Source organism: Ciconia boyciana, chromosome 5 (assembly GCF_034638445.1).
Source record: "Ciconia boyciana chromosome 5, ASM3463844v1, whole genome shotgun sequence".
Lineage (NCBI taxonomy): Eukaryota > Metazoa > Chordata > Aves > Ciconiiformes > Ciconiidae > Ciconia > Ciconia boyciana.
Window position 1 is genome coordinate 29,997,511 of NC_132938.1, and position 26,138 is coordinate 30,023,648.

The 26,138-nt window shown below is 34.8% G+C and overlaps 1 protein-coding gene across 8 annotated transcripts in view; it reads right to left on the bottom strand.

Moving 5' to 3' along the window:
• FRYL (FRY like transcription coactivator) overlaps window positions 1-26,138 on the bottom strand; it is a 178,014-nt gene that overhangs the window by 28,087 nt on the left and 123,789 nt on the right. For 6 of the 8 annotated variants that reach the window (XM_072863010.1, XM_072863006.1, XM_072863007.1 and 3 more), the window contains 19 exons: window positions 25,102-25,242; window positions 23,094-23,262; window positions 21,685-21,769; window positions 19,890-20,002; window positions 17,267-17,417; window positions 16,810-16,913; window positions 16,079-16,264; window positions 14,053-14,257; window positions 12,971-13,092; window positions 12,309-12,499; window positions 11,514-11,608; window positions 9,743-10,350; window positions 9,009-9,106; window positions 7,633-7,803; window positions 6,485-6,625; window positions 4,133-4,330; window positions 2,705-2,866; window positions 2,343-2,417; window positions 724-900 (listed from right to left, as the gene is read on the bottom strand). In XM_072863010.1, the coding sequence (XP_072719111.1) occupies window positions 724-900; window positions 2,343-2,417; window positions 2,705-2,866; window positions 4,133-4,330; window positions 6,485-6,625; window positions 7,633-7,803; window positions 9,009-9,106; window positions 9,743-10,350; window positions 11,514-11,608; window positions 12,309-12,499; window positions 12,971-13,092; window positions 14,053-14,257; window positions 16,079-16,264; window positions 16,810-16,913; window positions 17,267-17,417; window positions 19,890-20,002; window positions 21,685-21,769; window positions 23,094-23,262; window positions 25,102-25,242 (3,192 nt within the window). The remainder of the gene's footprint in view (window positions 1-723; window positions 901-2,342; window positions 2,418-2,704; window positions 2,867-4,132; window positions 4,331-6,484; window positions 6,626-7,632; window positions 7,804-9,008; window positions 9,107-9,742; window positions 10,351-11,513; window positions 11,609-12,308; window positions 12,500-12,970; window positions 13,093-14,052; window positions 14,258-16,078; window positions 16,265-16,809; window positions 16,914-17,266; window positions 17,418-19,889; window positions 20,003-21,684; window positions 21,770-23,093; window positions 23,263-25,101; window positions 25,243-26,138) is intronic. The other 2 variants (XM_072863005.1, XM_072863011.1) reach the window with 1 other exon arrangement.

The window sequence follows — 26,138 nt, forward strand, 5'->3', positions numbered from 1 at the left end:
CACTGAAAGAAACTACAAAGCATTTGATTTCTTCTCCCCAGTCCTTTTACAGTCCTACTTTTAAGCTTTAGCAAATTCTGGACTGAAGCCTTTTATTTATCCCAAACAAGTAACAACTGTTAACAGAATCTTTACTATTTCTCAATATTTAATTTTGTTTTACCTCCCCCCCCCTCTTTTTTGACAGGAGGAGAAGTGGAGGAAACATAAGAACTGCAACAAACCAGATATAATGTAAAAGTCAATGCAAGCAATTATGGTGACCAAGTTAATCGTATATAATAGATAGTATATCATACAGTTTGTAACTTTGAAAGCTATTCTTCATGTTTTCAAAATGCAGAAACATATCAGGAACAAAGATTATGCTATTTTCTTAAGATATTGTTCCATAATTAAGTCTTCTACCGCATTGTACCCAGGTGTTCATCCTGTCATTGGTTTATACCATCATATCACTTCACTTTCAGATTAAGTCACTTAACCTCCCCCAAACAATCCCAACCCTCCTGCAAAAAACACTCAACAATTTGCAACAACTTAGCACTGCGAAAGTTTGTGACACAGGCTTCTTTATCGTGTAAGTTAAGTTCAATCACGTCAGAAATTCTTCCCAATTGGATTAGTTAGAAGAGCTGCCAATTCCTTAGAATTGCACCAACATAGCCTAATTTTTAAAACGTTCTCAAATGGAAATACACAGAAGAAATCCCAAGGTCTCACCTCTGCATCTTCCAATTCAACATCTAAAAAGTCAAAGTCTTTAAAAACTCCAAATTGTTGTTCACTGGTATTGTCTTCTACAGCCACTTCCTCTTCTTGAATAACTTCTTCTGTTGTTGAAATAAGACTAGTTTGTTGATCTCCAACTTCCAAGTCTTCATTAGAAGAAAACACAACCTGCAGATATGGGTAAAAATAGAAATAAAAAATTCCAACTTCTGTAACTCCAGAAGTAAGCTATCCTGCTTCCTGCAATTTAATAGCATTAGCGGCAGTTAGCTTACCACTATAATGATAATACTAGGGCAAGTGTAGGCTGCAATTTTTTCAAGATTAGTTGGATTTTAAACATTTTTAAACTAGCAATATCATTCTCTCCTTAATGTAACTGAGAGCTGCAAAGGTACAAATAAAGAGAAAAATATATCCCTGAAGCTTCATTTTCATAACCACAATATTAGTCAAACTTAAGAACAAAAAATCCACCATAATAATCATCCACATGACACAGGCCATATCATTTTTGCCTACCAATTTCTGTGGAAGGACTGTATACCTTCAAAAAGGTGTCCAATGCTGGCTTCCAGTGATGATAATCTTCACAAATTACAATTTGCTGTTTATTTCCATTTGAATTTTTAAAAATCTCTTCAGTTTCAGCTTTCAGGCATCTAATTTTATTTATTTTAACTTCTTCCACTAGGTTAAAGATCTGCCTCCCATCAAGATTTTTCCCCAGCTAAGAACTTCTATGTCACAATAAAAAACAATATTCTAGATGATAACCAAGGTAGGCTACTCGCTTTATTTTAAAAGCTCTTAATGTCATCACCACCATTAAGCTTAGTATGCCAACGGGAGTGTTTTCTGTGCCATACACAGAAGTAACACCATCGGCCTATTTTTACTCAATAGTTACGACTATTGTTCCTACTGATATCCATGTTAGTTTGAAGGCATGTGATCCACAGGTCATTTTCAATGGATTCTATAGTATTTTCAATACAGCATCAACATCCTTGCAGCCCTCAGCCATTGCTGCCCCTTCTCTCTAAAGCGCATCTTATTTATAATGGACTAGACAGAGATTTACTCAGAACAGGGGAGACCTAGCTCCAGCCCCTCTTCTAGGCAACACAATTAAAATTAATACGTGCAGCCTCAAACATACAACATAATATTCTGGAGTGGCAGGGTAGTCCTGCTCCTCTGTGAAGAATGTAAAGTGTTGAGAAAAATTATTAAGGATTAGTCTGATCAACAGAGCTCCTTAGTAGCCAACTAATTTAATTTGGAGAGGAAAGATTTGAGTTCCAATCCAAGGACTTTAAAAAAATCTTGTTTTGATAACCACATAAGATAAAAATTAAGAATCAATCCTAGTAATTTATCTTTGCTTTAAAACATATAGTCCTCCCTCTAAGACCGATCTAAATTCACTGAGACGGCAACATTAGTTTTGGCTGAATTTAAATACTGTTTTGAAATCTGTCTTGTAAAGAACAGTGCCCATTGAACTTCTTGAAATTGCTCTTCATAACTTCACCAATAGCTGAAAATGTAATGGCATTCCGGCTACTGGAATTTAAAAAACAAAACAAACCACCATCACCACTTACTGAAGGATTCTTGGGAAGACCAGATTCTGGACCACACAGAGAAAGCACATTCATTAGCTTCTCCCTAGTTCTTCTCTGAAAAATATACCAAAGAAAATCACATAGCAAGGCATCTGCTGGATGTCCAGGTAAAAATGTAAAACATCTGCATTTTTAACTAGTCATCTCGCATGCTGACATCCTCTAAAAAGAATCTTACCATTTTTTCTTTTCACTAGTATTAGCTTTTAGTTTATGCTATATTAATTTATAGTTTTGCTAAGACACAATATAGACTTCAAATTACATTTCAGCAAATTTTTTTTATACATTCATAAACACTGTCTATAATATATGTATAATGTGCTTGAGACACAATGTACCTGAGATAGCTGTGGTCTCTTCCAGCTGACAGGAACTAATGCATTTGAATTGGAGCCTGACGAAGTTGAAGAAGTGCTCCGGGTGACAGCAATGACTTTTGGCTTCCCATTTCTACCAGCTGCGCTGTGTTGATCACCATACTTATTCCCAATGATTGGTGTCTATCAAAGACAACAAACGCTTTCTTAAAATTCAAATCCATATTAGTAAAGACTACACATTTGATTTCAGAATTTAGTATTATATAAAATGTAGGAGGGTTTGTCTGTTTGTTTTTAAGCATTCTGTGAAGCCCATGCCTAATCCACTGAGCATCGGTACACTGGCAAATACAAAGCTGAATACGTCTACTCTACCCAGGATACTGCCACTCTGCCGACTTCCAGTTTTTTGAATTATGAAAGTTTTATGCTGACAATCCAGTTATATTTTTTAAACACACTTTAAAAAAAATTATGCTTTAAGTTTAAAAGACGCAAAGCTCCTCTATAGAATCATTCACAAACATGAACAAATTGTTTTCACAGACCAGCAACTGCACTAACACACACACACTTCTGAAAACCAAAGATCAAATTCAGCCCTTTTGACAGCAAATGCTTCTCCAATGAACTCTGTGGGAATTCATCTTGTCTCTCAGTTACCTGCATGCACTGAAATTTCCAGTAAGGAATTAACTTACCAATTTAAGTAATGCTCCTAAGACATTTATGTCTCCAATCATTATCTAGGGTCAGCTTCAACCAGGAGCCCTTATTTTTTACTACTTCTAAAGTTTCTATGATTTTCACATCCCTATATTACACTGCAGTCATTTGGCTATGCTCCCCTTTTCAGACATAGAATGAGCATCAGCTGTATTAATATATTGTTTTCAGTTCTAATGAACCCTAACTAGGGGGTAGGGGTGTTGTTTTTAACTACAGGAGGTTTTTCTCCAGTTGTGTCCACCTCACACTGAGGTTCCTACATTCTGTATCCTACTCCCTCCTCTAAATCCTTCTGTATCCTCTGTATCCTTCTCCCCCTTCCAAAGTCACACCAAAACTGCAGTACAGGGTTTTAATCCTCTCAGCCCTTGAATGCACAACCCTTCATTTGATGAAAGCCTGGAGCATTCAGCTGCAAGCAGCAGCCAGCTGCATTAGCCTGCTCTCTGACACAGCTGAAATATCCTTGAGAATAATCCTATTGACTTTTAGTAATTAACTCTCCAGACATTCAAAGGGGGAAAAATGCAAAAACAAAACATAAAAGAATTCAAAGTCTATCTTTCAGCATGACTCTAATTACATGTATGTAAAATTTCAACATCTGCCATTCTTAAAAATGATATTTATTTTAAAACATATAAATGCAGAAGGCTAACAGAAAACAAATCTGAGTTTGCAACAGTAATTATTGCATTGTAATTTAAATATAATTACCTCTGATATATCAAAATGAAAATCTAAGGTCTTCCCAGGTAGTTCCTTGGAGACATTATTAAAAATTTTCGTGAAAGAGATTTCAGGAGAACCTATGTCACCTCCATAAGACTTTGGAATATCATTAGGTACAACAAGGCTTGCTGATCGAGACACCACCAGCTTCAAAATGTTAAGGGCTTCCTTCCAATATGGACTCTAAAGAGGACATACACAAATTACAAAACCATCACTTAAACAAGACAGCCATTTTTAAGGTACAGTAGGATTTTGCACTGATTCATTGCAAGATTCCCCAAACCAAATGCTCCAATCTTCTACATGTGGCTGCAAGGTGCTAGCACATCTGGGCAGCTTCGGACCTCGAAGTGCTGGGAAGGCAGTGGCAAGGCGCCAGGTGACCCCATGGTGGGCGGTCAGGTCCAGCCAGGCAGGCTCACTAGCTCCAGGTCACAGTGCCAGCCACACCAGATCCTGTACCATGTACCACGCTCCCTGTATTTACACTATGTTTTTTGCCATTGTCTGAAGTATCTGCCCTTCATGCCCCAGAAGATAAAAATTAATAGCATTTAAAAGCAAAATAACTTTCACCTCCTGGCATTTTTAATTATTTTACACTTATGGGCTGAGTAAACTGAATTTGAAACAGACAAAAATATTTTGTGCTTTCTATTTCCTCACGCATTTCAAAGATCTTAAAAAAAAAAAAGGGCAAAAAAAAACATTTACAAGGTCTTTATACAGTATCAAACCGATGGAGTGCTTAAAAAAGCCAGGGCAAAAGTATGAGAACATAATAGGCAGAGGCTGAGTTAAGTGCACTCTCCTTAAAAAGACGATTAAGGTAATGTAAATAATTCAGCAGTTTCAACTACAGAGACTGTGGAGTGGATCACAGAAGAGACTTACACCAAAAGCAGCACCTTGGGAGGGTTAAGATTTACACTCATGAAAATTAAATCTTCTTAAACTTAAATCTTAAACTCAAACTTAAATCTTCCAGTTTTTGAAATTAGCAGGATGTCTTGTTTTGTTTTTTTTTTTAAATTAGCATGCCATGTTTGTTAAAAATTTTTTTTATTGCATTAAAAAAAATAAACACCACTTTCAAGGCTCTAAGTAGTATATGCTTCTTTGTAGGTAATAAGAGTCTTCAACGATCTCCTGAATTTCTGTGCATCATAAACATAAAAAAAAGTAGTCTCAAACTTGAACCATCCTGTAGCAACTTCAGTTTATTAAGATGCATTCTGATTGCAGAGGACTGGAAAAATCAGCTTAGTAGCACCACATTTAAACAAGACATGTTCATTTTATTATTTTTTTTCTTTTGTCATCTATAGTTAACATGTTTTATCGTATCAAAAATACATAGTCTTCTCTGGAATATTTTTTTGCTAGTACCATTATGTTGATAGCTAACATCTTCTAATTAAGATTACATTCCATGGTAGTGTGGGCTTGCATAGAAAGCTCAGATAAAGGTTAGAGGCGAAGCAAGCAGCTGTCAGGCCATGAAAACTACAGTTATGCTAATCATTCCATTTTGCCTAATGCACTCTGACAGGAGGACAATATCTAAAGTACATAGCCATCAATAACAAAACATCCAGGAACACTACTTCTCCTGGTTAATTATGATTAAACCATTTCACTGAAATACATTTGGCAATAATGGAATTCAGGAAAAAAAAAGGGGGGGGGGGGGGGGGGAGGAGAGACTGTTGTGCACTGAAATGGTTTTATGCTCCAGGCACTTTCATAAAATCTTTCAGCAAGATGCTAGACATTCTTTCGCGAAATAGATTTTCACTAAATTGTGTTCCAAGTACAAAAGATCAAATTACCTAGGGCAAAACACTATTGTTCATCTTTCGGGGACTTTCTTTAATAAAAAAATGCACTCAAATTCATTAAGGTGCACCTTAATGTTCCTCACAGATATATTAGTGAAAGTGATTTAAACATGCATTTGACCATAAAACTTCCTTTTGAAAACATATACACTTAAATAAAACATTTGCACAGTATTTAGCAGTAAACATTTCCTTATATTTTAATAGTTCAAGGATCATCTGCTATAACTACATAGGCAGAGTTGCCCACATCTGTAAACAGATGCATATTCATCCAGGTAACTTGTCCCACAAGACGTAAATCAAATTGGACAAATATATAAGCATATAATGAATTAAGTACATAGGACAAAAAATAAAATACTATGGAATCTGACTTTGAACAACTCTTTTTATATCTGAAATAAATTAATTTTCAAAAAAATTCAAGTGTAATTTCACTACCACTTTGATAATAAGTAGAAAGGCTTTTATAGTTTTTCAGAGTACCTACCTGAACATATTTACCAATAACTTTTATGATTTCCAAATTAAACTGCTTCACTGGTGCTGTGGATAGGTCAATATGACTTAGAAGACTGTAAATGATCTGCAGTAAGGACTGTTGCATACTGGATAACCCTTTCTCTAACAGCTAAAAAAGAAAAAGTTTTAAAAAATACAGGATTTAATTTGGACCTTTAGTGGTAGCAAAAAGTGAAAACAAACATTAAAATACGGTTAACTTCCATACATATTTATTTTTCTCTTCAAGAAACTTAAGTGTACCACTTCATGTTTTTCAAAATTTTATTTTAGCATTAAAAAATGTAATGCAATAGAACAATATTTTCTGTCCTAATTCAGTTTTTCCCCTGAATTTTGACATGTTAGCACAGATCTAAAGCACCTAATAATAAAATACTTCTCACTAAATAAGTGTTCATACCAACTCAAAATTTCAAAGCTGCATGAAAAACAATTACGTCTACACCTTAGAGAAGACTAGTATACACAAGCTTACAAACAAAGTAAGTACATATAAATTCATTCATGAAAATGTAGTAATATTTAAAAAAATATCTTTATCAATTTGAAGTGATATACTTCAAGGACAAGCTCTACAAGCTTTTCACACAACATACTTTTTCAAAGGTAATAACAGTTTTCCTGTATGAATGGCTGGCAGAATCATATACTGATTCTATAATTTACATGATCTTTGATTATATACTGTGCAATACTTGCAAATTGAACTTCGAAATTAGTTTTTAGGTTGTGATAAGGACATCTTTAAATACGTATTTAGCTAAAAAAGGCCTCTTAAAATTCGCACTAAGTATATTTTGCTGAAGCCAAGAGAGTGTGCGCATTTTATTCATGTAGAATGGAATATAAATATCTATTACAAAAGAGTACTACCATAAAAAGGAATATTTTATTAGAGGAATTATTATTTCAAGGCATATTTAAATTGTTGCACTCCAAAATGGCAGTAGTCATCCCTTTTCTATATCCTAGAACGTTTTATTATTATCCTCCCATTCTGGAAGACCTGCTTTCCCCCCCCCCAATATTCAGAATCACGAAAAACCGGCAATGAGTAAATGTAATGTTGATCACAGATTGTCAACATAAGATACACTTTTAATAAAAATTTACCTCTGCAAGATAAGTTACGAGGTTAAATGTGGCATCTGAGAAAGAGTCATGCAAGTATCTACACACTACGTTAATCCAGTTAGAACAGTCTCTGGAATAACTGTGTGTACTGTATAAACTCATCATATGAGCCAGATTGGCAAGAGTTGGTGATTTCTCCTCTGCACAAACCTGAAAGGCAAAAAGCCTATTTAATTATAGTAGAAATGACAAACTTTTAACCTAAGCATTCATAAGTCATTATGCACTTTTCCCAGATGTCACTCTTATTTTCCAATAACTGAAATCAAACTAATCATACAAGCAACATCTACAGTTTCTGCTGAATTTTGGAGCCTGGCAATTCACTAACTTAAAGACTTAAACTGCTTTTTCAGATAAATAAATAAATGCATCAGGTATAAATAACAAAAATTTAGCTCCATGTTCCTGAATGGGCAACTGCGCTCAGTAGGCATTCATAAGCCTTGACCAGTTTCTCCTTTTTCTTTTAAGCCTAGACCAGCCCTTTTCTACTAGCCTTGCATTTATCAGAGCTATGAGGGCTTGTATTTGGGAAGGCAGTAGTATCTGCAATAGTGGTACTCTGGCATCCATGCTCCAAGTTTATCTACTACTCATACCAAACTTACTTCAACTAGCGCCCCTAGCTAGTAGTGCATGTATTTAAGGGACAACAGTAATTTTTGTATTTGCATCAGGCACGTACTCCTTTCAGGTGGCCTGCACACAGTTAACTGATTTACGTATCACAGTTTGGGAAGCCAGAGGCCTATGACTGCATCTCCTATGACAGATGGCACTTGCTTATTCCCCTTTCCACAGTCTTCCTTAAAATGTAGGCTGTCAGGGCAGCGTACCACCAGCCTGGCTGGAGATTGTTGGTGTGTACCATGTACTGCTTTAACAGACACGACAGTTCAGAAATACTCGAAGGTTAATCACTGTGTACAAGTAATAGAAAGAACATAGTACCTTTTCTTCTCTACCTACCAGTCCGAAAGGTAAGGATCACTTCCATATCGTAAGTAAATTAGGAAGTGTGCTTAAAAATTGATTAAGTTTATATTTAAAATTACAAGCTGCAAAAATCAGACAAGTAAGAAAAAGTAACTGATATAATTCATAAGTAAATTTGTTCTTTACACCTAAAGTTTATAGAATAAGCAAAATGTGCTTTTTCATTGACAAAGGGAAACTCAGGGGTTGATATGAGGACCAATTATATAAATCAGAACAGGATCACATCTTTAAAATACAACTTTTTATAGTTATTTCTATGAGAATCACATAAAAGTATTGCATCAGGGAGCAGAAAAACGCAGCAATGCAGGTAATAAAACTCCTAGATATTCCCCAAGCATCATTTTACATACCTTTGCTATCCTGTCAGCTGTTTCTTTACAGAACTGAGTTGGGTTATCAAAATGTTGAATCAGATGAGGAAGTAGGCACAAGATGTTTAGGGGAAATCCTAAACACATATATAAACAGAGTTATATGAGCCCTAATGATTTTAATAAGACTTAATTTAATGTGGAGTTATATGAGCATATAACAGCTTTCTGATCCTCAATAACCCTTAAGAGTAAGATACACATATGTTCATACAGATTTCTAAATTATATACACACATGTACCTAAGTGTGTATGTATGTAGAAGGTATATAAATGTGTCTGTGTACAGGTATAAATATGCTTAAGATGAAAATAACATAATCACCACACCAATTAAGCAAAACTATCATGAAACTGGATAGCTTTAGCCAGTAAAGTCACATTGTTTCAAAAATGTGCAAATGTTTGAAGTAGTACTAATTGAGCTATTTAGCACAAGATCATGAAAAATAATACATGTGCTCTTAAAACTTGCAAGCAAGTTTAAAGTAAGTTAATAGTCAATACATAAAGTTTTTGTGCAGTATTTCTTGGCAGATAATCATAGTCTATAATGTATTCCCACTATCTAGCACTGTAACATTGACAACTGCAAAAGGCATTCAACTGAAGGGTGTTTTTTAAAGGCAAATGCATAATCACTACTGATTTTGATTACACTTAATTTGATAAAAAAATACATTTTCATTACATATACAGTTACTAAAGATACCTGCTAACTGAGAAGGATCCACCAAAGCATGCCTGGAAATTGTGATGAGTTTACTGAGGAGATGAACTGTCATTTCTTGTGTAGATGCTGAAGTAAAGCCTTTTAGGAAAAGCTGCTGAAGGCCTGGAAAGTTATTCCATTTCAGTTTATTCTGCACCTTTTCTATCTTTTCCCGACTCTCTGATTTATCCAGAGGCAAGTGAATAAGAAGCTTGTTGAGTAGCTTGAGAGCCAAAAGGTATTCATACTCATAATCTGACTCTAGCAACGAAGCTGCAATCCAAAATATGGTGGCCATCAAGTTGACAGGGTCAGTAGTGGGCTGCACATCATACATCCCTCCCTCTCTCAGGGAGGAAAGGCTTCTAGTCCTTGCCAAACTGCCACCATGATTTATCCTTCCATCCATTATATCCAGTGTGTTGCTCCGTCGGCGGTCACCTCTCCGCTCACTGATTAAATTCAGTCTCAAAGAATTACTCCTTGTATTGCTGTAGTATCCCAAACAACTGCCACTATTAATGGGACTTGTGCTTAGATTTATCTGTCCAGTGCTTTTCCTATTAGCTGCATACTTGTTTCCCATTACAGAATCATGGTATGAGGTTCTAAAATGAAAATGAATATCATCTATTATTCCATGCAAAATACTTTAATAACATACCGTTTAGACAAAGGGAAGAAAGCAAAAAGATTTGACACTAATCACGTATATACACTCCACTTCACCATCGGAAGAGTACTATAATATATGAAAACACAGAATTTCTATATATATTACTAAAATATCCTTACAGCATAAGGACAAGACTGTAGCATCCCATTATGCCTGCTACCAAATCTATTTGTTACAATCCCAGAACAGCAAAATAATTACATAACAATTCAGTAAAATCAGGAAAATTAGCCTATAGCATGTAAAAGATTATCTGTCAATGAAGATCTAGCATTCCAACTTACTTACAGATGTGATAAAGGTAGAGAAATTAATGAATTAATAAACAAAATTATTTAATTATTACCTTATTGAAATATCTGACCTAGAAAAAACCAACACCTTCCAGTTTTGATCCTTAGAAATTGAAGACATTCCTAGAAATCTCAACATTTTCAAAAACTTTGCCATGAAGTCAAACAAATAAAGATGTCTGTACATTTAAGGATTTTTTTTCAGTTTGATAAAAAGTCATTGAGCTAACCACTCAGACTATAGTGAGACACACAAATGATTCAGACTGTTCAACTACATGGCTCTCGTACATGGAAAACAAATCTGAGTATTTATTGCAGTACAGGAGTTTTCATCTGTGAACATTAAATTACCTTAAATTATCTTTTAAAGATCGGTGCCATTACCTGCATTATACACATGGGAAAAAAACAAGACCCCCACCCAAATTACACTATTAATCAAGGTCAGTAGGGCCTGATTAAAAAAAAAAGTCCTAAATGCACTCAGTACTTTATTTTTGACAAGTTTCAGAAGAACTGACAACATTTCAGAATTGACCCATAAGGAATACCTTTTTTTTTTTAAAAAAAAAAAAAAAAAATGGACCCACGAGGGTAAGTTGGAAAGGTAGCAGAGATTTCTTTTCAGAAAATCTAGATTCTTATGAGTTTTGCTTGAGGCAAAAAGAGCAAGCAATTTTGCTATTAGGATACAACTATTCTGCAAAGACAACAAGAAATTATTTCATTACTTCTGTAATACAAATCTTTAACAATTCAAATGTTTAAAAATGTGTAATTGACTAATAAAAGAACTTACTGAGAAAGGGCAGAAAGCAGATCATAATGCTTCATAGTTTCAGCCAACGTATCAATAGCAGACTCTAAAGTCAGAAGCAGTTCTATGACAAAACCCTGGGGAAAGCCACAGGTCATTATAAATTATGCAATATGCACAAGGAAGATCACAGAAAGTCTACTGAGTGGTGATATAAAAATACAAAATCAGTATCAGTAACTAAATTATTATTTCATGCTTCAATTAGAACACAACCCTGATGAGACACCTCAAATTAGCAGTATAGATTGAAGACAGGAAAAAACTTTAATTTATTTCTAAATATTCCCCAAAATTCATTCTGGTTGGCATTATTTTTAAGGAGGGACTTAAGGATTGAGTCATTTAGACTCTCATTTTGCAATATTAAAATATTACATCCACTTCTTGAAATGTACAATGATACTAAGTTAGATGGTTGTTAACACTTTACCAGGTTAAGTTCTTAATAAAAGAAAACCTGTATTAGGGCTGATCTCAGGATTCTCTAACTATGAAAAAGAAGGTGTTTTCAGGAAACAGATGTATCAAACTCTCTGAAAGTTCTTATTGCTGTAGAAGAGAATATGCGCAGCTCATCTTTTCATCATTTCATTAGGTGAAATTTCAGGAAGCATCACGATTAAAACTTTTGATATTTGAAATATCTTTACTTAAAAATAAAAAGCAACTGAATCAAAAATGCTTTTAAATTCTACTGTCATTAAAATAACAATCTAAGTATGTCATTTAGGCAAACTTAGCTTTCTAATAAAATGGGGGGGAAATTTCAAATACCTGAGCTTCTTCTCCTGCATCTCCAACAGTTTCTACTAGTCTGGAGAGAACATCAGAAAGTGTAGATGCAGTAAGAGGCTGCTTCAGAGCCCTGAAAATCTGAAAGGACCTCCCAGCATAATGTCGAGAGGAGCACGAAAGCGCGGTTTGCAAAGCAACTTCACTGAGACGGTGTTCCAATTGAAATCCTCCTATAAAAGCAAATAAATACTCAAGCAACGCAATGCTTTATAAAAAACAAACCCCCTTGAATTCAATGAAGAGTAAGTTACCAAAGTAATTCCTAACTTTAAAATACTATAATCTTCTACATTTTTCTCAAGGAGTATTACTCTCAAAAATCTTTCCAGGCACATGAACTTGTATTCCATAATACTTCACACTGGAGAGACGTGTAGAGAATAAAACATTTATGATTTGAATAGTAAGTGTCCACAATAAATTAGTAAAATATTCTACCTCATTCCTAAAAGATTATATTTAAACTGTTGGAATAGAAACATGAAGTGTGCAATGCACAAGAAAAATCTATTATTTAGAAGCGGTAAGCAATCACCTAGAGTGATTTTATAGATCATCTGTAAACTTACAGGCACTCAAAAAAATTCATTTAGTTTGCAGACTTGAACATTCTATCATGAATTGACTGTTTTCTAACATACCTGAGCTAGACTGTTTAAATATAGATACCACATGCTTTAAAAACACAGTTAACTGTTCAGCACTCTTTATATTAGGGTTCTTGGCCGAAACATCTTCATGATTCCAAAGTGGCCCTCTTTTCCTAAAAATATAAAAATTGAGTAAACAGAACATAAAACATAGCCTTTGTCATTAATATTATTTAAATGGTATTTTAAACTTAAGCCTAACTGCAAAAGAATCTACCTACCACATAAAATAAACCATTTAGAACTGCAGACACAAATTGGAAAGAAGTTGGACAACTGTCCAATATTGTACAATATACAAGAAGTTAAGACAAGGTGAAAAGCAATATATCAGATCCAGCTGAAATAACAGCATAAGTTTAGGAAGAGATGTTCTCTGTTAGATAATATTTAGTTATCTAACAAAGAACCAGTACAACTAACACCATTATACACTTCTTAAAACAACCTCCTTTCTTCCCATTTTCTTCACATCAATACACCCCACTATTCTAAATTTAAGCTGATGTAAAGGGGTTTTTTTTGTTGGCATAATTAATCAAAAGCTTTGAGAAACAAGTGGGGTTTCAGATTTACCCAATCTTGAAAGCTTTATATAAGCTATCATACCAACTGCACAAGTGTTGCTTGTTTTGCAGATGTTCTTTCCCACTAACTCATATTTTCTGAATAGCCAGCTCTCTACTATTAGGCAATCCATAAACTCCACACAAATCTTGCAGCTCCCTAATCATCTTTATGTATTCCAGCCCTAATCCTTTAGTACGGGAATCCTTTAGATGGAAAAGGGAACTCTATAATCTGTGTGGCAAGCAAAGATAACAGACCTGTGCAGAACATGGCAAAAGACTTTTAAACACTCAGGACACAAAAGGGAGGCCAAAATTCTCTGAAATTGTTGGAAAGTTAAAGTTGTTCATAGGCTGCATCACATAAAAACACTTCAGGATTAAACTGTCTCTTACTGGTGATAAAACAGAGACAAAATTAGACAACGTGATGCTAAATAGTAAGGGTTTTGCCATATTTCCACAGAATACATGTCTGGACAAAAATGAAAATTGAAATCTTACCTTGAGGTAATAAATTCTATGAGAGTTTTCACTTTTTCATCCTGCTCTACTGAAATGTCAACCTCATTGAGGATTGTGGTGTGCAGATGAGAAATGGCAGCACTTGTATTTCCTAAACTGATGCTAGAAGAGGTAGAACTTGAACTAAGCCCTGAGTCTGTCATTGGGGAGGGCTGGTAATCAGGTATAAAATCATGAACACCTGCTGAAATAAAACCAAGATTATTATGAGCTGTTGACTGTTAATATTAAATATATAAAAATAAAAAATAGCCTTCTCAAAAATCAATGATTTAGCAAATGTAATGAGAATAATTTAATGGATCCAATAATTTCAATGAAATCAACAAGTCTTATATATGCAGTCTGTGCATGACTGGACCCTTAATAAGGAACTGCTAGATCCCTCTTTAAAACCACGGTATTGCTTAGGGACATGGTGTAGTGGTGGACTTGGTAGTGTTAGGTTTACGGTTGGACTTGATGATCTTAAAGGTCTTTTCCGACCTATATGATTCTGTGATTCTGTATTATGTTTGATTTTCTGTTGGTAATACAGTGAAATAACATCATCAGTCTCTGAGGCATCTCATCTTAATAAGTTGAGACAAATTATATAAACTACTTCCTAATAATGTGCAGATAATTTTTTTTTTTTTAAACTCAGTCCCAGCATAACTGACAGCACTTTAAATCAGTGAACACTAAGTATTAACTAGTGAATCAATTCTAAGCAGAGCTTCTGTGGCTGCACAAAGTTTCTCTGAAGTTAACTTAATCTTGCTGCTGTAAGATTTTCTCTGCATGTAAAGAATGACATGGCAATAAAATACAACTGCAGTAACTCCTCACATTACGCCTGTATCTACCTATGAGGTACTAGGAGAAAGTAAACGGGCAAGGAAAAGAGAGTCATGAATCTTTTACTGTAACAACTGTACATAAGTTTGAGACACTCTGACATCCACCACAAATTTTCACTCTACAGAGCTGGATTATTAGCTGGTTCAAATAAAATTTAACATCAGCTTGTCTGACTTTGCATGCTAAGCATGCATACCTGTAATCACCTTATCTTAATCCTCACCTGGAAACGTTTGATGCTGATCTCATTCTAGTTTCTATCAGACATTTTTGTTTCAATAATAGCAAAATAACCTGTCACGTTTAGGCAGTTTTATTCAAAACTGCAAAGATTAGGAATGGAATGGTCTGTATAGGTCACCATATAAGTGCACTGGTAAAGTTCTGTGAATAGGTTTACATAAAAGAATTCCTCCACTATGCCCACTTTTTAATTCCTCATTGCCATGAATATCGAATTCAGAAAACAGATTAATATTTTGAGTTAGTGACAAAACCACTTCTGCTGTGAACAAAACAGAACGAACAGATTGTATAGCAATGTGCTGCCACCTACTGAAATAATACGAAATACTAGGTTTCAACACAATGAACTATTTCACATTTCTTTAAAAGCTACAATAGGCTTACACCATCAAAATATTACTTTCATAAAGATATACATATAAAACATGTAATTTCATCTATAACTACAATATTGTAATGTTAAGGTGAACGTTAAAAGGTAATATCGCAGAAGAGTACTGAACTGAATTGAGCTTATTGAACAATGCAATTACAACTGACTAAAGTCAGAAACGTAAAGCTGCTATAAACAAGTGAGAGATGTATCTTCTTGTTTTTTATTTTCAAGTGCATCATAAAAAGTGCTGTATTACAGATCCGCAACTGTAGAGCTCCCTCTGCGGTTTCCACTGTTATTTAATCATTCAACTGTGCTCCCAACTCTGATGACTGGGCACAAAGTGGTAACGTGAACTGTCTTCATTTTGACTTAATTAAAATACATTTTAACCAGCTAGACAGAGCTGAAACAAAATACATTTTAATGCCAAGGGCTCAGAAAAATATTACAAATAACAGAAATTTTAATAATGCCTGGAAGAAAAGATAACTTTCCATGTCATTTTAACAAGCAACACTTACTAAATCTAAAGCATACCTGTGAAAGTATAATCTAAATGGGTAGTTTGTTTGACAGTAAGCACTCTGGACTCATTGAACTCTCTGTTTCTGAGTAGGACAGAAGCAACAGACTGGACATTACTGCCAGATCCCATCACTATCAGCAGATGCAAAAGCAGTCGTTTACAATGCTCATAGACTTCAGGGTGACAGTGGTCAAAACCTAACATAAAAGGAAAATGGAAAAGCTTTATTAAATTCAAAGGGCACACTGAATTAAATTATTAAAAAAATAGCAGTATTCAAACTGGTCTGTTATATTTTACCAAATAATAGATACGTAATTCACTAAATAAGTGATGGTTTTTCAGTGTTTCAATATAAAACCAAAAGCATACAGTTTAACAAACATTAATATATCCTGCTGTTTCTCACATAACAGTAAGAACTTAAGATGTGCTCTGTATGAAAATACTACACAGAGAAACAGAAAGAAAAAATTTGAATTTTACTGTGTCTTCTACAAGGAGAAAGAGGTAAAAGTGGCTCCAACAGAAAGTGCCTTCAAATGACTCCAAAAACCTCTTAATTATATTTGCATTAATCAAGCTGAAAGATACTTAGTTGAATTTTTTTAAATATTGTAAATATTAACAAATTAATGAGATTTCAGCACAGTGGCAAACACTAATTTAAATGCGGAAGAGAACAGTTACATAAATAGCTACAATTCCTAAGTTAGAAATATTTCATTAGGAATTCAGTTACCTATAAAAATCGCATGAAGCAAAAGATGCAAGTATCCTCCCCATTCCACCTTTACACTGTGGTCAACTATCAAGTCAGTTAAAAGGATCACTGCTATGTTGCATCTAAAAACCAAAAAAATAATTTGTTAGAAGAACATAACATATGAACTTTATGAAGAATTGCAAATAGCTTAATATGCCACTAACCAATACTCTTTAAGTCTATAAACATCCACAAAGTTGTATTAAGGGAAAAGATGAACGCTCACAATGAAGATAGAAAAACTTTAGTCCTCCAAATTAAAAGGCTTAGAAATGTTAAACTGCTAGACATGTGAGTAAAACTGCAGAAAATAAATCTACTATCTTTAAATCTACTGTCTTTAATCTCCTATCTTTAAATTATTGTATTTGTGCAACACAACGTAAAACGTAATGAATTGCCATCAGCAATTGTGAATTGTTACAACAGTTACCTGTGAAGAGACATGCCCGGAGGAGAAGTTTCAGGCAAGTAATCCACCAACGGCGACCAGCAACCTCCAGTAGGTGGAAAAGGTAGAGGCTCTCCTTGATTGTGCTCCATGACCTTCAACCTCCAGTTTGAATACAGAGGCATTGAATCACCTAACACAAAAAATAATTAAACCAGAAAAAAGAAAAACCAAACGTTTCTATATAATATAGACTTCTAAAGAAATATTTTTAAATTCTTAAAAAGCTGAGATCTGGGAAGAGGGAAAGGGGGAACTAGCCATAAACAGTAGTAGTTGGACACTGTTTTTTTTTTTTTTAAAGAAAGGGTTATTTCTTTTAGCATAAAGATAATTCTACAGAAGCCATGCACATAACAGTAAGATTTTGTTGAATAAGTTCATAAAAGCGATGGATGCACATAGGGAACATGGATGCACGTAATGTAAAAAAGGTAAAGTGATCTAATATAATTTCCTTGAACTTCAAACCTCATGTCAGGTAGGGAGTTAAGGCTGGGTCCCAAGATTATACTGAACTCATTTTGAAGAGCTGCATTTCATTATAGGCTAAGGAAGTATTCCTCAAGAGCACCTCTTTATAGGTCTCGCTAGCAAAAATCCACCAGTTCTACATGTCAGATAATGCTGGCCTGATATATGGGGTAACTCAGAACTTGCCACTTTTACAGCAGCATAGCCCAATCCCACTGCTTGACAAAAGTCACTGCTCAGAAAATCAGTAAATTTGTCAAGAAAACACAGAAAGACATTTAGTTTTTGATTAAGCAAGCTTCAAAAGTAGAAAAATTGCATCAGCTATTTGGTGTGAGAGTATACTGTGTTACACATCCAAAATATTTTTCTGTTTTTAAAAGAGATGTCTTGGACTTTAGAACGATCAGTTAAGGCTAGAAACAAATAAGGAGACTGCCTCAACAGTTCAGTGTTTCAGTGATTCTACCCGTTGTCCTTCTAGAAGTATATCTGCAGAAGTTTCAGAAGTTCACACATCTATCAGCTCATTATCACCTTCTTGACCGGAAGTGACAAACTTCTTACTGACAGAACATGTGAATTATCATCTGCTTCAGGATACTGAGCGTTGCTATCACAAATAGCAAACAAAGACGAAAATGACCACAACTACAATATTGGACATCACCCATCCAAGCAGTAATAAACACACTGGCTACCCAGAAGGTCCATCAACCTGCTACTGACCCAAAGTTTAGCAGATCTGCATCAGCATGCCCAGCCTTTACAACAAGCTCAGTAGAGGACATTATGTTCCACTTTCTTGAAAGAGGCAATACGAACCACAAATTCTTTTTATTCAAATACAGAACCACTTTATGGTCTGCACAGAATCAGTCATTAAGGAGTGCATAAGGACATCCTAATGGACTCTTTTGCTTCAATACAGTGTGGGACACAATAGGTTCCATACTGACATGCAATGCTCAAAATGCAGAAATGTACATCCTGTTGTTCAGTAGCACAAGAAAGGTAAGGAAAAGGCAGTACTGTATCATGTGCTGTACCATACCCAAACAACTTAACTGGTAACAAAATCAACTGTCAATAAAAGTAAGTGAAACCTAAGAAGATAGTCTGTGGGAGCACTATAATGGTCTGGATCAGACTGAAATCTATCTGATAATCCTATGCAGGGTTAAAGTACAAAGTCATTTTAATTACTAACAGCTTGTTAGCTGAAACAAGAGTTTCAGTCAAACGAGTACTCTGACAAAGGATACAGAACCCACTAATGTAATGCACCATTTACTGTCTGACCACTATCCTCATTTTTGCCTGATTACATGACCTGTTTAGCTTTCCCTAGCATTGTCACAATGATTTTATATCTTAGGCACTGGTACCAAAAGTAGCCGCAGTTAATAAGCCTCCATTAAAGAAAAGTCTCCAAAAGTATATGGAATTTCAGGAGAGATTTCTACCTCTTCCCTTACCTCTGCACCTGAGAAAATAGATCACAAAAGATCTCTATGATCACAGACCACAGATCACAAAAAATAACCCAAAACACATTTTCAAAACAAGCTTGAAAACTAGACGTACACAACAAGATCCTTTTTGCCTGCTCTATTTTCCTTTCCTATGGCTTCTAAAAAAGTTTAATACCCTTTTGGTTTTTTAATGTGTCAAGGACTGCTACCACTTAAAAGCACAATTACTTCTAATTTTCTATTTTTTTTAACTTCTTTTCCATCATCTTTTTCCTCATTCATCTCATCTTCCTCCTGTTAATCTCTCTGCTGTTTCTTCTGCCTAGCCGTCTATCTATCTTTGGTGTTGGTACCGGCAAAGAAAATGGAGAAAAACTGCTTCATTTGGGAAGATGTTCACAACTCATTCCAGAGGACAAGGGAAGGAAAGAAAGTGTATTATCTTCCTTGCACATTCTATTGTAATCAAAAGGTATGCTAGACTTCAATAGCAGTACTAAGACCAAGGAATGTAAAAAACCCATATTCTTTAATAGGTTTGTGCAAAATCCACTGATAATGCCTATTTCTTCATGTTCCACAACCTTCAGCAAAAGAATTAACTTGTGAAAATTTTGTTTTCTATCCATAGAAATATTTTAAAATAAAAATATTACTTTTTTCCTCTTCATATGATCCTCCAGAGCTGCTGCTATAGCGAGATTCTAGTCTGTGGTGCTGGCGGTTTAAGTTACTGTTCAACCCACTGTAGATGTCTAGATGTACGTAACTGTAGGAATAAATAAAGCAGCATTAGTAACTGACATTCCGTGACAAAAATAAATCAGGGTCTCTCAGTAAAACTGTATTTCACAAAACCGTTATGCAAAAATATTTCATCTTACAATCAATATGATGCCAAAGCATCTCAGCTGTGTAAGAGACACCTGCTGTAGCAATGCTAGATAAGGGGATTCAAGGAGAAAATCCACTATAAATTATATTTCTATTAGATCATTTTCATTAACATTTAAGTACATTAAAATATTTGCTACCATTATATGCAAGTTCTTATCACTTTTGAGCAAAACCCTATTTGATCTGCCACAGACATATATATACGCACACACAGAGTCCAAGATCCTACCTTGCTAATCTGATAAACTATAAAGAAATCAGAGAAATCAGAGTGCTAAAAGCACAATTTCCAAGCTGCTTCTACATGAGTTTCTAAAATTCTCTTCTCCTGCCAAGTCCAAGATGTACATGGTACATCTTATCAAAAAGCATATACCCTGGTGAGGTGTTAGATAACCCTACAGAGTATGCCAAAACTTGCAGAGACTTTCAAAACTGCCTTCATTACTTTACAAGTTTCTTCAGCTCCAGCCCCCATAGCAGGCAAATACTTGTTTGTGCCTTGCTAGGCTGAATTCTGAGTGACATCTCAGATTCCATAGTCTTCTGTGATTTATTTTCATACAGCCCCCGCCCAATTTAATTGAAGTATTGGGGTTGTCTCTATCAATATATTTACTAATCTAACTATATTGACATAGTTATCCTAGGGAAGAAAAAAAGTGTTCAACTGGGAAGTTATATTGGAAATATAATTACTAAGGCTTTCAAACAAGTCATCACAAAATAAACTGGTTTGTGAATTTACCACATAGTAGCTACTCTACAGTAACAGCACGTGTGTACTTTTTTCTGTGCACACTTTTGCTCGTGCTAATTATAGAATCCCTACTCCCTTTTCACTTTAAGGTTAGCTATCTCCTATTTAACACAACTAACACAGTCAGTTACTGCTGAGCTCTGAGTCCACACCCTGACTAGGTCCATGTCAGCTGTTTGCTTTCCACCACCCTCACACTGGTACCACTGTCTGGCAAATTTCTCCAAAACATTGTTCTGAAGAAGCTCAAAAATTAGGGAGGGAGGCATCTGTTTTAAAGCGAGCTGGAAGGGATCTTGCCACACATACCAGCCATCCAAATACCTAACTAGGAGAATAAACTAGCCTTCAACACATGGGCACTGTTGATTTCTAGTGAGCTAGGAAACCAATTTGCAAATTGGCTACATTACTAAACTAGTAACATTTGTCCTTGATGTATCCATGTCCATCTACAGTACAATTTCTCTTAGGTAAATGCATACAATCCAGTGTAATAGTAGCTAATTTACGCATCAATAACAATATAGCTATAGCAATACAAAGCCTGACCTGGATTGGTCCCTTAATTTATTCAGTTTCCTCTACAGCTTTTTGAGTTCAAATTACAATTGAGGCTGCTACTGTTAATCCCAAATAGTATTCCACTTCTGTTGCTTAAAACTTATAAAACTTACAGTCATATATTTCCTGCAATGTAGACATACCTGGAGCCATTGAGATGCAAGTATTTATAGTACCTACCAAGAATTCCTGTAATTCAACTAATAACTGCTCCTTGAGGAGATACTTACTTCTCTTCAATATTGTCTTTTACATGTTTACTGTCAGGGTTGCCATCTGTGGGAGCTACCATTGTATTGCTACTAGAAGTGGTACCTGTGAATTATGGACACAGAAAAAGATTGGTCAATAAAAAGAAAACCAGTCTCAAGCGCTACACAATGACCCTTATTTACTTGTCCATGCCAAGAGCCCTGACCAGGTTTACACTACAGCAACTGGACAAATACAAACTGAGCCACAGAAATTACTTTCACATGCAACAAAGAACTGTTGCTTAGACTAAAAGATTCTGAGCTCTTACCATAATTTCACTAACGAGAAAAAAATCAAAAGAATCCATTCCAGGAATCTCTGAGTCTTCAATGTAAATTAAGTAGAAAGGCTTGTTTTTGAAGAGGATCTAGAGACCAATTTATTTCTTTCCTGTATGTTATACCTCATAGTAATCCGTAAAATGTAGTTGGACTTTGGTATGCAGTTAATTCAAACCACAAACAGATCAGGCATTAAAACCTAACAGCCTGCAGTGAAGCTTGTATCAATTTATTTTTAAGAGAAACTGCAAGCATCACACTGAATAGATGACCACAATCGGAAATAATTTTGCACCCTCCCCACAGATTTTGCTACTGTCAATTACATTAAAGTGCAAGAGCCCCATAATTTTTTTCATACTTTTTAAACACTTTCATGAACAAGTGCCAATGCATCCACCTTGCGATCCAGATAATCCCTATGTGATAGGTCCAGGCTGCTTCATAACATTGACAGCTTTGCAGCACAAAAGCTAAGTCCTTGCTTAGATACCCTCCCATCCATATCTTTTGTGGCTCGCTTTGAAAGATGTTTCACCAAAACCAGACAGTTTTCCCCCACATTTCCCAGAATATTCTTGGATTGAAGCATGAGGTAGACACTTCTTGTATTTTCAGTGGGGTTTTTTTGATGACTGATCTATTGTTAGTTGTTAATTATTTCTAAATAAATTCTCCTAAGTAAGTTCACTTAAATGCTCTTGCATAAATTTCTATGGATGCAGCTTGTGTCTGTAACAGAACTTAAAATATAACAATTTACATGGATTTAAAATTATATACATTTTCCCAGTTGTTTGACTGAATTGACATAAAAGTGATATAGTGAGGGTAAACAGTGCAAGATCTGAACATAGACAAAGTCTAACACATATTAATACAAACCTGTTCCTTCTGAACCTATCAGATATTCTTTAATAAGAACTTTGGGTACATCAAAAACTGCAGATCTTGTAAAACAAACTTTGTACCTTAAGTTATTTTTAGAAACAGAACATTGTACTCCTATTCAGCATTTACAGATGAACTCCAATATTATAACTGACTGATAATAGCACCTTTATCATTGACAATAATAAAAGTTTAAGTTAATAAATTCTCACCTGAAGTGACAGAGGGGATTTTGTAACTGGAAGTAATGCGGTAATATGGTGGATTATCCATATGGGTGACTCCTGAACTAACAGGATCTGTAAGCTGAAGTTCACTCACCAGCTCTTCTAGTAGTTGCATTGTTTTATCTCTACCCAAATAAACGATAACTTTCTTTACCTGCCATCAAAAACAAGTATATGTATATAACATAGTATGTAAATAAATAAAATTCTTATTGCAGTGACTTGATTTAAAAAAAAAAAAAAAAAAAAAAGGAAAATAAGAGATTTGAATACTGCAACTTGTTAGAATCAATATCTACCTGCACTGCAAGCGAGGATACCAGAAACTTACTCTAGTTCTAAAAGCAAACAAAATTGCTTTCACAGTTATTTAAGAAGCAAAAGATTTTCTTACAAAGGTTTTAGAAACATCTGAGATCAACATTGGAGTGAATGTATTCTGATATCACTTCTTTTTGATACTTCACAGTTGTGTTCTACGCTATTTCTCTTCCAGCAGGTATCATATTTTTCCTCATGCTATTCTGCAGTGCTCTCACAGATGCTTTGACAAAAAATAAAATTGGTTTTGAGGGGGCTTGGGGTGGGTTTTTTTTTGTTTTAATACTTGGTCATGCAAGAATAATCACACTATCCTACATGGTGAGTAATACAGTTTATTCTACTATATTATCTGTCTGCTTTTTAGGACTATCCTAAATTATAGCATGGGAAAAAACATTTAATTCCCAAAATGTTCGAGGCCTTTATATACTCTGGTAAGAATAAACACTTAACTATAGCAATATTTTATTAAGCATATAGTAATTAAGGATTCTCCACTACATCTTACTTCAGCAAAATAATCCTGGTCATTGCTAAGCAGCAGCAGATGGCTGCTAGTCAGTGATTACTCTAGATATTCGTAAGTTAATATTTTTTTCTTCTGACATTTTCTTGAGTCATTACCGCTCAATGATTTATTTCCATCCTTTTGAGAGAACTCAAAGATGAATGGTAAGCAAGTGATCCAGGGCATCTGACTTGTGGAATTACTTTGTCACCTTGTTCAAACCGTACACACAAAGATTTTGGGCTGCAACATTAAGCTAGATTTCCTGATTTGCAATGAAAATGATTGGTAATTAATGAAGAACTTAAGCTGTCCTTAGTAAGAACCTAATAATATTATAGGTCCTGATTGTTTACTTCATATCTAGTTTTTTTGGACTATTAGCAAAACCTATAATAATTTTCTAATGAAAATATTACTTATGGAACTATCTTAATTCTTCCTAATGAACAGAGACCAACTGCTGCAGTAGATCTGCATTTTATGATGGAAAGGAGTTGTTCAGTGTATACTCCTAATAAATTTAGCAAATTAGCTAAATTTAGCTAAATATATTATTTAGCTAAAATAGATAAAATTTAGATAAAATACATCTAAATTTAGCTAAATTTAGCAAACTCTGAAGTTTCCTTTTTATGACAAAGGAACAAAAAATGCTAAGACAGATGTAGACATTTTAATAAGTCTTTTCCATTTTTTACTATTTACTCACTAAATAAGGTCTATGGTCCACGTAGTATACCCTGAATTTTGACAACTCTTAACTGATAAGACGGCTAGTGGGCTGTTTCAGACTTACTACCCTGACTAAATTGCAATAGTCAGTAAGTTGTCTTAAGGATGCCTCAGCTATCTTTGAAGTGCGATATCCTTTCTGGTTTATTTCCTTTCTCAAGCCCATTCCATGAATGCCAGGTTTAACTGAAATGGATACTGAAATTTCGACACAGATGTCCAAAGTAACTCAAATAAAAGAACTGACTTTGATTTGTTCATAGTATTTAGTGGTCATAAAATATGGGGTGACACTATTATTGCGGTTGGAGAGTTTGATACCAGAAATCCTACCTCACATTTTTTGTTTGGTCATCTTTGCTGCTAGACACACAAATAATTTTTAAAATATCAATAGCACTAAGGAGAGACATATCACATACTCACATAAGGCAAAAGGCTGGGTTCACTGTTCACTCCACAGATACTGATCAAGAAGTGCAAAATTATTTTCAGATTCTTTGGCCAGCTGTCTGCCAAAGTAGTCCAGACATTTTCTATCTCTGACCAAGCCACTTCATCACCATACTAGAAAACAAAATAAATATCTCTCCTGAAAACTCCAGTAGAAAACATTGTATTGGAAAGGGATCTGTACTGACCAAGTGGGACAGGCTCTAGAAAAAGGAGACATAAATCCTGTAGGAAGCTGTTGCCTTTTTAACATTCCAGAATGAAGCTTTCACATATATTCATTTTTATAAACACTGTGGAAATAACTATTTTAGTTTATAGCTGTAAATAATAAATATATCTAAACTTATTTGTACTCATATATTTTATTTATATATAATACATACTTTTATACATTATATAAGTATAGAAATATGTATATGTGAATTTATTTCTATTTTTATAAATTTATTTACATATAAATAAAAAACGCTATCTAAACTTAACAGAGACCCATTCTCCCAGTTGCTGACAACCCTGAATAAAATTCCATGGACCACAGGCTGCCAAGAGTTTTTAATTTGTAGCTTAAAACATGATCTCTCATCAGTAGGATTCAAAGATATCAAGAATTGGCAGGAGCACTGCATGTGAACAATACTTTTTCTCTGCTGGAAGTAGCTATCACAGGAAGGAGGAAGGTCTATCAGCCTCTGGCAACAAGATCAGTTCCAAAGCTCCACTTTGAGATCATAGGTATACAGGCGACTTGGTATTATCTATCCAGCTAGACATCTACATTGCAAAACAACAGTTATATACTGTTACTACACATAACAATTACCATAACAATTATATTATGTATTACGTATTCCTCCTAATACCTCAAAACTATATAGTATAGTTTTGGGTATACATTAACAACTCAACAAATATGAACAATAACTCTTGAAAGCCTGGTAACATAGTATCTCTGAACAGTATTTTCTCCCACCCTAAACACAACAATCCACTGGAACAAGATGGAGCAC